The sequence below is a fragment of the Bufo gargarizans genome, chromosome 2 (assembly GCF_014858855.1).
Source record: "Bufo gargarizans isolate SCDJY-AF-19 chromosome 2, ASM1485885v1, whole genome shotgun sequence".
NCBI lineage: Eukaryota > Metazoa > Chordata > Amphibia > Anura > Bufonidae > Bufo > Bufo gargarizans.
Window position 1 is genome coordinate 567,630,736 of NC_058081.1, and position 13,833 is coordinate 567,644,568.

The 13,833-nt window shown below is 44.2% G+C and overlaps 1 protein-coding gene across 1 annotated transcript; it reads left to right on the forward strand.

Moving 5' to 3' along the window:
* Positions 1-3,402: 3,402 nt before the first annotated feature.
* On the forward strand, positions 3,403-13,417 carry LOC122926725 (ferritin light chain, oocyte isoform-like). Its single transcript, XM_044278198.1, has 4 exons — positions 3,403-3,674; positions 8,818-8,964; positions 11,895-12,020; positions 13,152-13,417. Exons 1-4 carry the CDS (start codon positions 3,573-3,575, stop codon positions 13,308-13,310), a joined length of 534 nt encoding a protein of 177 aa, XP_044134133.1. The 5' UTR covers positions 3,403-3,572; the 3' UTR covers positions 13,311-13,417.
* The last annotated feature ends 416 nt before the right edge of the window (positions 13,418-13,833 follow it).

A 13,833-nucleotide genomic window follows, 5' to 3' on the forward strand; every position in this document is an offset into this window, starting at 1 on the left:
AGAAGGGGTGTGGTCTAATGACATCAACACCCTATATCAGGTGTGCATAATTATTAGGCAACTTCCTTTCCTTTGGCAAAATGGGTCAAAAGAAGGACTTGACAGGCTCAGAAAAGTCAAAAATAGTGAAATATCTTGCAGAGGGATGCAGCACTCTTAAAATTGCAAAGGTTCTGAAGCGTGATCATTGAACAATCAAGCGTTTAATTCAAAATATTTAACAGGGTCACAAGAAGCGTGTGGAAAAACCAAGGCGCAAAATAACTGCCCATGAACTGAGAAAAGTCAAGCGTGCAGCTGCCAAGATGCCACTTGCCACCAGTTTGGCCATATTTCAGAGCTGCAACATCACTGGAGTGCCCAAAAGCACAAGGTGTGCAATACTCAGAGACATGGCCAAGGTAAGAAAGGCTGAAAGACGACCACCACTGAACAAGACACACAAGCTGAAACGTCAAGACTGGGCCAAGAAATATCTCAAGACTGATTTTTCTAAGGTTTTATGGACTGATGAAATGAGAGTGAGTCTTGATGGGCCAGATGGCTGGATTGGTAAAGGGCAGAGAGCTCCAGTCCGACTCAGACGCCAGCAAGGTGGAGGTGGAGTACTGGTTTGGGCTGGTATCATCAAAGATGAGCTTGTGGGGCCTTTTTGGGTTGAGGATGGAGTCAAGCTCAACTCCCAGTCCTACTGCCAGTTTCTGGAAGACACCTTCTTCAAGCAGTGGTACAGGAAGAAGTCTGCAAGGTAAGAAAAACATGATTTTCATGCAGGACAATGCTCCATCACACGCGTCCAAGTACTCCACAACGTGGCTGGCAAGAAAGTGTATAAAAGAAGAAAATCTAATGACATGGCCTCCTTGTTCACCTGATCTGAACCCCATTGAGAACCTGTGGTCCATCATCAAATGTGAGATTTACAAGGAGGGAAAACAGTACACCTCTCTGAACAGTGTCTGGGAGGCTGTGGTTGCTGCTGCACGCAATGTTGATGGTGAACAGATCAAAACACTGACAGAATCCATGGATGGCAGGCTTTTTAGTGTCCTTGCAAAGAAAGGTGGCTATATTGGTCACTGATTTGTTTTTGTTTTGTTTTTGAATGTCAGAAATGTATATTTGTGAATGTTGAGATGTTATATTGGTTTCACTGGTAAAAATAAATAATTGAAATGGGTATATATTTGTTTTTTTGTTAAGTTGCCTAATAATTATGTACAGTAATAGTCACCTGCACACACAGATATCCCCCTAAAATAGCTAAAACTAAAAACAAGCTAAAAACTACTTCCAAAAATATTCAGCTTTGATATTATTGAGTTTTTTAGGTTCATTGAGAACATGGTTGTTGTTCAATAATAAAATTAATCCTCAAAAATACAACTTGCCTAATAATTCTGCACTCCCTGTATATGTTAACAACCGCTTTGAAGTCTATGGGGAAAACCACTCTACATAAGGTGCGAAATCACACAAACAATTGACAGGCTGTGGGTTTTAAAATCTGAACTGCCTGCTCCCGCTGACCGCATTTGATTTCAGACCGGCTCGCGCATAGGCACAGGTAAGGGCTTACCTGTGCCTCGCCGGACTTGTGAGAAAGATGGCAGCTCGCATGTGTTCGCAGGCGAACAATGCGAACTGGCCATCACTGTGTGCAGGTAGCCTAAGAATTTCCTTCATAATAAATCTTCCCGTCACTACAAAATTTCCGTATAGAAAGAAATTGCAGGACAATTTGAGGGACACTGGAGTAGATTTATCAAAACTAGTGTAAATTAGAACTGGCTTAGTTGCCCATAGCAGCCAATCAGATTCCACCTTTCATTTTTCAGCACTACTTTGGAAAATGAAAGGTACTTTCACATCTACGTTTCCCTTTTTGCTATTGAGATCTGTCATAGGATCTTAATAGCGGGGGAAAACGCTTCAGTTTTGTCCTCATTCATTGTCAATGGGGACAAAACTAAACTGAATGAAATGGAGTGCACCAGAATGCATTCCGTTCTGTTTGGTTGCGTCCTCATCGCGGACAGAATAAGGGTATATTTTTTTCCTGGATCCGAATAAACGGAACCCACGGAACGGAATCACGGAATCGGAGAGCACCAGGAGTGCTGTCCGAATATTTGCGGAATCCATTGAAATCAATGGATCCAAATAACGTTCCGTTTTTTATCGGAACGGATGCGGAATACAAAAACGGACGTGTGAATGAACCCTAATGGGGACGGATCCGTTTTCTCGGACACAATAGAAAACTGATCCGTCCCCCATTGACTTTTAATGGTGTTCATGATAATACAACTGGATCCGTTCATAACGGATGCAGGCGGTTGTATTAGGCCTCATGCACACAACAGTATTTTTTCACGGTCCGCAAAACGGGGTTCCGTTGTTCCGTGATCCGTTTCCGTTTTTGAAGGAAAGTGAAAAAAAATCTAAGTCAAGTTTGCCTTGCAAATGATAGGAAAAAAACGGACGCGGGTGACAATCTTGTGTGCCTCCGTGTTTTTCATGGACCCATTGACTTGAATGGGTCCGCGAACCGTTGTCCGTGAAAAAAATAGGACAGGTCTTATTTTTTTGACGGACTGGAAACACAGATCACGGACGCGGATGACAAACGGTGCATTATCCGAGTTTTCAGCGGACCTATTGAAAGTCAATGGGTCCGCAGAAAATCACGGAAAACGGAACAACGGACATGGAACACAACAACGGTCGTGTGCATGAGGCCTTAGGTCTCATGCACGCGACCGTTTTTTGAGTCCGCATCAGAGCCGCCGTTTTGGCTACTCGGATGCGGACCCATTCATTTCAATGGAGCCGCAAAAGATGCGGACAGCATTCTGTGTGTTGTCCGCATCCGTGGCTCTGTTCCGTGGCCCCGCAAAATAAATATAACATGTCCTATTCTTGTCCGCGATTTGCGGACAAGAATAGGCCTTTATATTGCCTACACACGCAACATGGGCGCCTTCCATTTTTGTGGATCCGCGGTTTACGGACCGCAAAAAATGGCACAGTCGTGTGCATGAGGCCTAATCAAGACGGAAGTGTTTCTGCTGATCCATGACGGAGTCAGCAAAAATGCTGGTGTGAAAGTAGCCTAAGCCAGTTCTATTTTACACCAGTTTTATAAATTCCCCCACTGTGAGAAGAAAATATTCACTTCTCCTCCTTCTCTCCCTTGTTCTGCATTCTTTTATGAGATCGTATCACAAGACATTGAATGCAAGCTGTCATGTAGTCTAATGTTGAACACTGGTTACGAGATCATCTGTTTTGCACCTGTTACTAAATTATGAGCAACCCAAACAATGTGAGGCAATACGAGGGTGGGTTCTGCTTTGGGTGACTCCACCCAGTCACAGTATATAAGCCAGAGAGCAGCAGTGTTTCCACCAGAGCAGAGGGAGTCATAGGAGTTCCTGGTTCTTGCTTCAACAGTGTTTGAACGGAACAGGAGTGAGCTGTGCATGAGCTACCATACCTGCCCTTATCCCTAGAACCTCATCTTACCACCTGAGAAAGCAGCTACTAATACTACAATCACCAGCATCATCATGAGCTCCCAGATCCGCCAAAACTACCACCAGGATAGTGAGGCTGGAGTCAACCGTATTGTCAACCTTGAGCTACAGGCTTCCTATATGTACCTGTCCTTGGTGAGTACAAGAGCACACCCTTTAGAAAAGTGTTATTGTGGGACGACAAGGTGGTAGGAACTACAGCCAACTGTATAATGTTTATTATGTTGGTAGTTCTGACTATTGCAGTTGCCTTAGGCCTCTTTCACACTTGTGTTGTCCGGATCCGGCGTGTACTCCACTTGCCGGAATTACATGCCATAGTAGTGGGGAGCGGTAGACTTACAGTCCGTGTGGCTCCCGGGGTGCTCCAGAATGTCAGAGCGCCCCATGCGCATGGATGACGTGCCATGCGATCACGTGATCCATGCGCTTGGGGGCGCCCTGACGTCACTCTGAAGCGCCCCGGGAGCCGCACGAATGGTAAGTATGCTGCTCCCCCGCTCCCTCTACACTTTACCATGGCAAACTGGACTTTAGCGTCCCGGCAGCCATGGTAACCATTCAGAAAAAGCTAAACGTCGGATCCGGCAATGCGCCGAAACAACATTTAGCTTAAGGCCGGATCCATGCCTTTCAATGGGCATTAATTCTGGATCCGGCCTTGCGGCAAATCTTCAGGATTTTTGGCTGAAGACATCCTGATGCATCCTGAACGGATTTCACTCCATTCAGAATGCATTAGGATAAAACTAGGATAAAACTGATCAGGATTCTTCTGGCATAGAGCCCCGATGATGGAACTCTATGTGGGAAGAAAAGAACGCAAGTGTGAAAGTGTGTGTGTGTGTGTATATATATATATATATATATATATATATATATATATATACCCTCCCATGAGCAGTGTTTCACTTTAATACAAAAAAGCTGTGTATAGTACACAATGGGGTGGGGAAGGTTTATCAAAACTGGGGTAAAGAAACTGGCTTAGTTTCCCATAGCGAGTTCTGAAAACTGAGGTGCAATGGGCAACTAAGCCAGTATTTCTTTACCCCAGTCTTTATGACTCTTCCCCCCCCCCCCCCCCCCGAATAAGTAGTTGCCTGTTGGGGTGTTTTGTAAGGGATCCAGCTGGTTAGGTATCATTGTCCTAAACCTAACAGAAGATCTCCATGAGGTTAATACCTCAAGCATGGTTAAATTAAAGAGGACTTTTCACCGCTCCTGACATGTCTGGTTTTTTAATAGCTTAATTCATTTCCCATGTAATAACAATTCTGGAGCATCTCTTCTTATGGCTCTATGATGTGCTGTTCCTTATTTCTTCTAAAAGTTATGTATGAATTGCCTTTAGTAAGGGAACAGAGGGGAGGTAACCAGTTGGGGGTGTGTACCTGCAGACTCGCTCTATCCAGTGAGTGCTGACATTTTCAGACTGTGCAGGTTCACACCCCAACTGGTTACCTCCCCTCTGTACCCTTACTGCAGACTGCTAACAATTGAGTCATAACTTCGAGCAGAAATAATAAAGGAATGGCACAACATAGAGCCATAAGCTTAGATTTTCCAGAAATATCATATGAGGAATACATGAAGCTATTAAAACGGGCATGTCAGGAGCGGTAAAGGGTACTCTTTAAGCTTTTTCCATCTTCAAGGGATTTTCGGGCAGACCTCCACACTTCCTTCCCATCCCTCGTGGCTAGACCTATTAGGGAGCATACATGCCTGCTCCAGCACTGCAGAGCCCTGGCCTCTGCATGTCAACACACTGGCACCTACTTCAAGCACTGGCTGCAGAGGTAACTCATCCCCCTTGGTTCATGTGACCCGTTGACATGATGGAAGGGGGATGTGCCACTGCTGGGGCCACTGATCAGCAAGGCAGCTAGAACCCAGCAAGGGGGAGCAGTAAGTATGCTTACTGGCTACATTGGGAAGGGGGTGGGGAGTCTGTCTGAAAGAGAGAACCTCCTTAATGTTGGCTAAACCCACCAATTTTGTGACTAACCAACAACCTAATCTGTTTAGGGGGTGTACTGACACATGCCATCAGGAGAAGGATCAGACTGTTGAATGATAGTATGCCTCATCCTCTTGTTCTCGGCTGTTCGGATTTCAAACTGCTGCCAGAAGTGTCTGGCATGGGTTACTCTTTGAAAACATTCATGCTGAGCCAAGCATGCATGTGAAATAGGAGTTGGGAGGAATAACTGTTGGCTGTGAGACGGGTTGTCACTTTGACATCTGCAAAGTGTATGGCCAGCTTTGTGCCAAATGCACACGGCCGTGTTCCGTGGCGGAGAGCGGTCCGTGGTATGCTGGGCTGGATTCCTGCTGACAGCAGGAGCGCATGTCATTGGTTGCTATGACGCCGTGCACTTCATGCCGCTGCTGTACAGTAATATACTATACTAGTGTATTACTGTACAGCGGCGGCATGAAGCGCATGGCGTCATAGCAACCATTGACGCTGTGCGCTCCTGCTGTCAGCAGAAATCCAGCCTAGCATACCACGGACCGCTCTCAGCCACGTGCATTCAGCCTCACTGTCTTTTATCTAGAACTAATTGGTAAGTGGTCTAAAGCCTGTAAATGGAATGCAGGCTAGACTGTTGTAAAGGCTGTGTGAAAATAAAATTCTGACCCTTAGGGCTCTTTCACACTTGCGTTGTTCTTTTCTGGCATAGAGTTCCGTTGTTGGGTCTCTATGCCGGAAAAATCCTGATCAGGATTATCCTAATCAATTCTGAATGGAGAGAAATCCGTTCAGGACCGGAACGTTTTTTGGCCGGAGAAAATACCGCAGCATGCTGCGCCTTTTGCTCCGGCCAAAAATCCTGAACACTTGCTGCAAAGCCGGATCCGGAATTAATGCTTATTGAAAGGCATTAATCCGGATCCGGCCTTAAGCTAAACGTCATTTTGGCACATTACCGGATCCAACGTTTAGCTTTTTCTGAATAGCGTCCTGGCAGCCATGGTAACCAAAGTCCTGTTTGCCATGGTAAAGTGTAGTGGGGAGCAGTATAGTTACCGTCCGTGCGGCTCCAGGGGCGCTTCAGAGTATGGATCACGTCATCCATGCGCATGGGGCGCTCTGACGTCATTCTGGAGTGCCCCGGGAGCCGCACGGTCGGGTAAGTATACCGATCCCCACTACTACTATGGCAACCAGGACTTTAATAACGTCCTAGCTGCCATAGTAACACTGAATGCATTTTGAAGACTGATCCGTCTTCAAATGCTTTCAGTACATTTGCGTTTTTCTGGATCCGGCGTGTAATTCTGGCAAATGGAGTACACGACGGATCCAGACAGCGTAAGTGTGAAAGAGCCCTTCCCACAATGGTTACCGATTTAAAATAAACAAATAAAAAAAGTAAGGGGCTTTTATAACCATGCAGGCTTATGGTATATCTCTGTACCTGGCTTCATAGAGCACCCTAACTAACTGTACATGGTTTGTGGCTCTTCACTTCCTCAATATGAGAGCAGCATATGATGGAGGAAACACTGAGCTATCTTGGAGGTATGTGTGGTCACTCGGAGGGAGCAATGCAAGGTTTTTCATACTAAATTCTAGAAATGATTCTTTGGGGTACTTTCACACTAGCGTTTTTCTTTTCCAGCATAGAGTTCTGTCCTAGGGGCTCTATACCAGGAAAAGGACTGATCAGTTTTATCCCCATGCATTCTTAATGGAGAGCCTCTTTCTCTGTTCAGGACAGAGAGAATACTGCAGCATGCTACGGTTTTATTATTTTTTTAGATCCGTTTCTCCGGATGACAAATGGAGAGACGGAACCGTTATTGCAATGCATTTGTAAGACTGATCCACATCCAGATCAGTCTGCATGCAGATTGCCAGATCTGGCAGGCAGTTCCGGCAACTGAACTGCTTGCCGGATCACTCTGCTGCAAGTGTGAAAGTACCCTTGGGCCTCATGCACGGGCGGGACAGATTAAGACCAATTCAACTTGAATAGGTCCGTGATCCATCTGCACCAAAAAAAATAGAACACGTTCTATTTTGCAGTGTTAAGGCACAAACACCACAGAAGCACTCCATCTGGGTTCTGTGCCTCTGTTCCGCACCGCAGCTTTGGATTGCAGACCCATTCAAGCGGTTTGCAGGCTACAATATGGCTGTGTGCATAAGGCCTTAACAGTAAATATAGCAGTCTGCAAAACAGTGCCCCCCCCCCCCTTCTTTCCTAGAAGTATCCATGTTTTGTCAAAATTCTGTTTGGTACTGTAGCCATGCCCATTCATTTGGGGATTTAATCTGCAGTACCTACTTGGTGCTCAAGACTAAAAAATAAACAGTAGCCATTGGCTCCTAAACTGAAAAATTTAGGAGCCAAATAAAAAAAAATTGTTGCCAAATTGAATGTGCATATATAATAAAAAATAAAAACTTGGAGAGGATAAGATGCAGATCACAGCAATGAGCCAGCACTACATATTAGGGGTGTCATGATGCCCAAATTTTGATTCAGTGGTTTTTATACCATAAAGTATTGCAGTACTTGATACAATGCAAACACCATTCTGTATTTTATGGGACATCCGTCTCATAATGGAACAGTCCTATCTTTTTTTTTTTTTTTTTCCTTTTTTGGAAGGGGGGAGGGGAACAAGGATATATCTAAATATTATTTTTTGTTACACTTTATTTACTATTTGCCCCTTAGGGGCTACAACCTTTGTCCTAATCACCCTAATAGAGATCTATTAGGGTGAATAGAACTTTATACTCTCCCTGCTGGGGTGCCAATGGGAACTGCCACAGGGGAGGGGACCCAGTGGCCACGGATCGCAGTTACCTGTCATAGATGTCAGGTGCTGACTGATTCTGAAGCCAGCACCCACTTCCTGTATTTGAATTAATGGGTAAGTTAACATTGGTGGTGCAGTGGCCATAGCCGACTCCCCTCCCCCCTCCTCCTCTCATTGGTGGCAGCAGCATGGGGGGGGGGGGGGGAGGGTCTGCTACTGTCTCCCCTGTGCTGCTGAGCGAATGCCTGCAGCAGGGCAAGGAATTATTGGCTCCCATGCCCCACTGCAATATTTGGCTAGAGCACAGCAGCCCTGTCACAAATGGCAATAAGGCTAAAGTCTTGTTGCCTTCTGCAAATTAAGGCGCATTGTCGCCAATCTTGTCACCACCTGGAGCGCTGCTACTGATCTTGCAGTTCTTTGACTTATCTCCACATATTATTGGTTCTACAGACCTACTGTTCCAACTGTGCATTGAATGTGTTTTCCGCCATAGGGATTCTACTTTGACCGGGATGATGTGGCCTTGGCCAAGTTTTCAAAGTTCTTCCGTGAGCAGTCTGAGGAAAAGCGAGAACAAGCGGAGAAATTTATGAAGTTCCAGAACAAACGTGGAGGACGGGTAGTTCTTCAAGATATCAAGGTAAGAGCTGCTGTGGGGCTTGAAGACTTAAAGGGTTTCTGTCACTAGAATTCTCACTATTAAACTGACGTTAGCAATGTGTTAATGTCACCTAACTATGATTCTTGTTTATTCATGCCCCTGTTACTGCAGAATTCTTACTTCTATATTATGCAAATTGGCCTCTAGGTGAAGGGGGGCATTGCACCAGCACCTAGAGGATCCATTCACCCGTCTTTCAATGCCCTTCTACTCTTGACAGGGCCAGGCAGTGTTCACATCTGCCTGCCCTGTGCGTTGGGGGAATCTTGCACAGGCACGATGAGTAAGCTGGCAAGCATCCTTCCCTCATCACGCCTGCGCCGAATACTGAACGGTGTGAGATTCCCCCAGGAGGATGCGACTGCTGCCTGGCCCTGTCAATCAAGATTAGAAGGGTGTTGAAAGAGGTGGGCAAATGGAGCCTCTAGGAGCAGGTGCACCAAGAGGCTTTTTGCATATTAACCCTTTCATGACCAAGGGTCATTGATGCCCCAGTGTCCAGGTCAAAATTAACAAATCTGACGTGTCACTTTATGTGGTAATAGCTTTGGAACACTTTTACTTATCTACGCCATTCTGAGATTGTTTTCTTGTGACACATTGTACTTCATGATAGATATATTTGAGTCAATATATTTCACCTTTATGAAAAAATCCCAAATTTACCCAAAATTTTGAAAAATTCACAATTTTCCAAATTTCAATTTCTCTGCTTCTAAAAAATATTTATTCCTTAACAGTCCCCATATGTCTACTTTATGTTGGCATCATTTTGGAAATGTCATTTTTTATTTTTTTTTAGGAGGTTTAGAAGCAATTCTTACAATTAAGAATTTCCAAAACCCACTTAAGGACCAGTTCAGGTCTGAAGTCCCTTTGTGGGGCTTATATAGTGGAAACCCCCATTATAGAAACTACACCCCTCAAGTTACTCAAAACTGATTTTACAAACTTTGTTAACCCTTTAGGCGTTCCACAAGAGTTAAAGGAAAATAAAGATGAAATTTTTAAATTTCACTTTTTTGGCAGATTTTCCATTTTATATATATTTTTTTTTCTTTAACACATTGAGGGTTAACAGCCAAACAAAACTCAATATTTATTACCCTGATTCCGCAGTTTACAGAAACACCCCACATGTGGTCGTAAACTGCTGTACAGGCACACAGCAGGGCGCAGAAGGAAAGGAATGCCCTAGTTTTTTTAAGGTAGATTGTGCTGGATTGGTTTTCTGAACACCATATGTTATTTTTCTGCCAATCGTCTTGTGCAGGGGCTCATTTTTTGCAGAAAGTGTTGGTTTTTATTGGTACCATTTTTGGGTACATAGGATTTTTTTTGATCATTCATTATTACACTTTATGGGGCAAGGTGACCCAAAAATTGGCTGTTTTGGAACAGTTTTCATTTATTTATTTTTACAGCATTCATCTGAGGAGTTAGGTCATGTGATAGTTTTATAGAGAAGATCATTACGGACATGGTAATACCTAATATGTATACTTTTTCTTTAAGTTTTACACAATAATAGCATTTCTGAAACCAAAATTTATGCTTTAGTGTCTCTATAGTCTGAGAGCCTTTTTATTTATTTTTTGGGCGATTGTCTTAAATAGGGTATCATTTTTTTGCGGGATGAGGTGACGGTTTGGTACTATTTTGGGGGTCATAAGCCTTTTTGATCGCTTGCTGTTGCGCTTTTTGTGGCAGTTTTTTATTTTTATTGTGTTTATCGGACGGGGTCCATCATGTGATATATTTATAGAGGCGGTCGTTACGGACGCAGTGACACCTAATATGTGTACTCTATTATATTTCTTTTTTATAAGAGTAGGCAATGTTTTTTATTTACTTGCTTTATTTTTACTTCTTTTTTTATCAGTTCCCTCTTGGATCTTGAAGATCCAGTGGGGCTGATAGTTGTACTATACTTTGCAATGCTCTTGCATTGCAAAGTATAAGGCTTCCAGATTGCCTGTAGGTGGCAGCACTGGACGCCTTTGCCATGGCAACCATCGGGTGCTGCAATCGCAGCGCTGCAGCCCCAATGGTGGAGAGAGGGAGCTCCCTCCCTCTGTTAACCCCATGGATGCCACAACCGCAGCATCTATGGGGTTACAGGAGAGTCAGCATAGAGATGACACTCTCTGCTGATGGCGGCAGCTCAGGAATGGAGCCGCCACCATTACACACAGAATGGGGAATCGGGGGCAGCGCTGGAGGGGGGGAGAATAAGTCAGTGGGTACAGACTACAGGAGGGGCAGCTAGAAAATTAATGCATGGGGAGGGGGTGGATCGCATGCCAGGAAGGAGATGAGGGCACAGATCGGGAGGGGCACCATGGGCTTAGAGTGGCACAGATCAGGGTGGTGGGCATGAGGAAAACTATCGGCTTTCAGGCTCTGATCTGCAGAGCGCAGATCAGAGCCTGAAACCGGCATTTTAACACTGCTGCGATCCGATTGGTTAGTCTGCGCAGACTAACCAATCGGATCGATTGCCAGCAAGGGGCCACTCTGATTGGTCCCTTGCCGGCATTACTGCACTGTATGCTGTCTGTGACGGCATACAGGGCAGGGGCAGAAGCTTTAATCCAAGCGCTTTGCAGCGTTTGGATTAAAGAGCTGCCAGAACGTGTATATATGTGGTAGCTGCACGGGGTATGTGCAGCTATCACGTGTGTGTATGTATGTATGTATGTATGTATATATAGATAGATAGATAGATAGATAGATATAGATATATAGCAGTTGGGAAGTGGTTAAAGTAAGAGTGCTGATGAATTGACTTAACCTATATTGCTCAAATTCAGTAGTAATTCCTGCACCTGTAACATGAAGGGAATATCGTGGATGGAGTTGTGTATTATCCAAAACTAAAAGCTGCATGTTTCCCTTTTTTTCATTAGAAACCTGAAGCTGATGAATGGGGGAATGGCACCAGTTCTATGGAGTATGCTTTGAAACTTGAAAAGGGTGTAAATCTGGCTCTAATGGAACTCCACAAGATTGCTACCGACCATGCTGATCCTCATGTAAGTGAATTTCTTGGACAAGGAAATTTGGTAGAAAAAGGTACCATATCCTTAAAATAGATCGCCAATATTTGATCAGTGAAGGTCCAACACCTAGTACTTCTGCCAATCAACTGTTGAAGAGGCTGCAGTGCTGTACAGTATGTAGCAGTTGTGCTTGGCATTGCAGTACAGGCCCATTCACTTGACTGCTACTTTCTCACTCGCATTTTTCAATTTGTGAGATCCGTCATGGACTCACGTGGTCCAACAGATCAGTTTTGCCCTAATGCATTCTGAATGGAAAAGGATCCACTCTGAATCTATCAGTTTGCCTCCGTTCAGTCTCCATTCTGCTCCGGAGGCAGACTCCTATACCATGCCTGCAGCATTTTGGTGTCTGCTTGATGAAACTGAGCCAAATGGAGCTGTCCTGGCACACAATGTAAGTCAATGGGGATGGATTTGTTTTCTCTAGCACAATAGAAAACAGATCAGTCTCCCATTGACTTTCAATGGAGTTCATGACTGATCCATCTTGGCTATGTTACAGATAATACAAACGGATCCGTTCATGACGGATGCATGCGGTTGTATTGTAACAGATCTGTTTTTGCAGATCCATGACGGATCTGCCCAAAATGTGAGTGAAAGTAGCCTAAGCCATATAACCAATGAACATGACATCACTGGCCAAAGAAAGCCACATCACTCACCAGAGTGCCTCTTCAAAGAGCTGATCAACAGGGGTGTTGGGATGTGGACCCCCACCAATCAGGTATTGATTTCCCATATGCAGGATAAGTCATAAATATATGGATCCCATAAAATGCCTTTAAGGGCAAACTATATACTATACAGTAGCTGTAAAGTGGTCTTCACAGCTAGACCTTTTAGATGCTTTCTAAATTTGGCTGATCACTAGTGGTCCAGGCTCTCTAATGTTTAGGAAAACTGGGGAGTGCTCACCATGCAGAGTCAACCGGATTGGAACTTGGTCAGACCTTCATGTGTCCAAATGGGATATATGGTCTTGTGCACTTGGGACAACCTCTTTACAGTGACAATTGCTACTGATTTCACAATAATTTGGCCTGAACTGCTTAGATCATAGAATAAATGTGCTGAAATGTCTATTGCTTCCACATACAGATGTGTGACTTCCTGGAGAGAGAATATCTAGATGAGGAAGTGAAATTGATCAAGAAACTAGGAGACCACATAACCAACCTGAAGCGTGTAAAAGCAGCAGAGGTTGGCATGGGAGAGTACCTGTTTGACAAGCTGACCTTGGGAGATGACAGCAACTAATGTCCTTTTTTCTCTATAGCTGCCAATCAAAGGGAAAGGATTGGGTCTCTGGGATGAGTACTTTTCATGCTCTGAAATGTCAAATAAACTTATGTGCAGCAAAACAATGTGGTGGTCTGGTCTAAGTTACTACTTTAATACAAATTTACTTGTACAACAAATTGGCTTAGAACTTCCCCAAAACTTGGCTTACATAGAAACATAGAATGTGTCGGCAGATAAGAACCATTTGGCCCATCTAGTCTGCCCAATATATCAGAATCCTATGAATAGTCCCTCTTATATGAAGGATGGCCTTATGCCTATCCCATGCATGCTTAAACTCCTTCACTATTTGCAGCTACTACTTCTGCAGGAAGGCTATTCCATGCATCTACTACTCTCTCAGTAAAGTAATACTTCCTTATATTACTTTTAAACCTTTGCCCCTCTAATTTAAAACTGTGTCCTCTTGTGGTAGTTCTTTTAAATATGCTCTCCTCCTTTACCGAGTTGATTCCCTTTATGTATTTAAAAGTTTCTA

Bases quoted from the DNA above. Each gene is read 5' to 3' on its own strand.
- LOC122926725 (XM_044278198.1), top strand. From the start codon at position 3,573: ATGAGCTCCCAGATCCGCCAAAACTACCACCAGGATAGTGAGGCTGGA. The intron at 3,675-8,817 runs GTGAGTACAAGA...TTTCCGCCATAG, and splicing joins CCTATATGTACCTGTCCTTG to GGATTCTACTTTGACCGGGA. The intron at 8,965-11,894 runs GTAAGAGCTGCT...TTTTTTCATTAG, and splicing joins TAGTTCTTCAAGATATCAAG to AAACCTGAAGCTGATGAATG.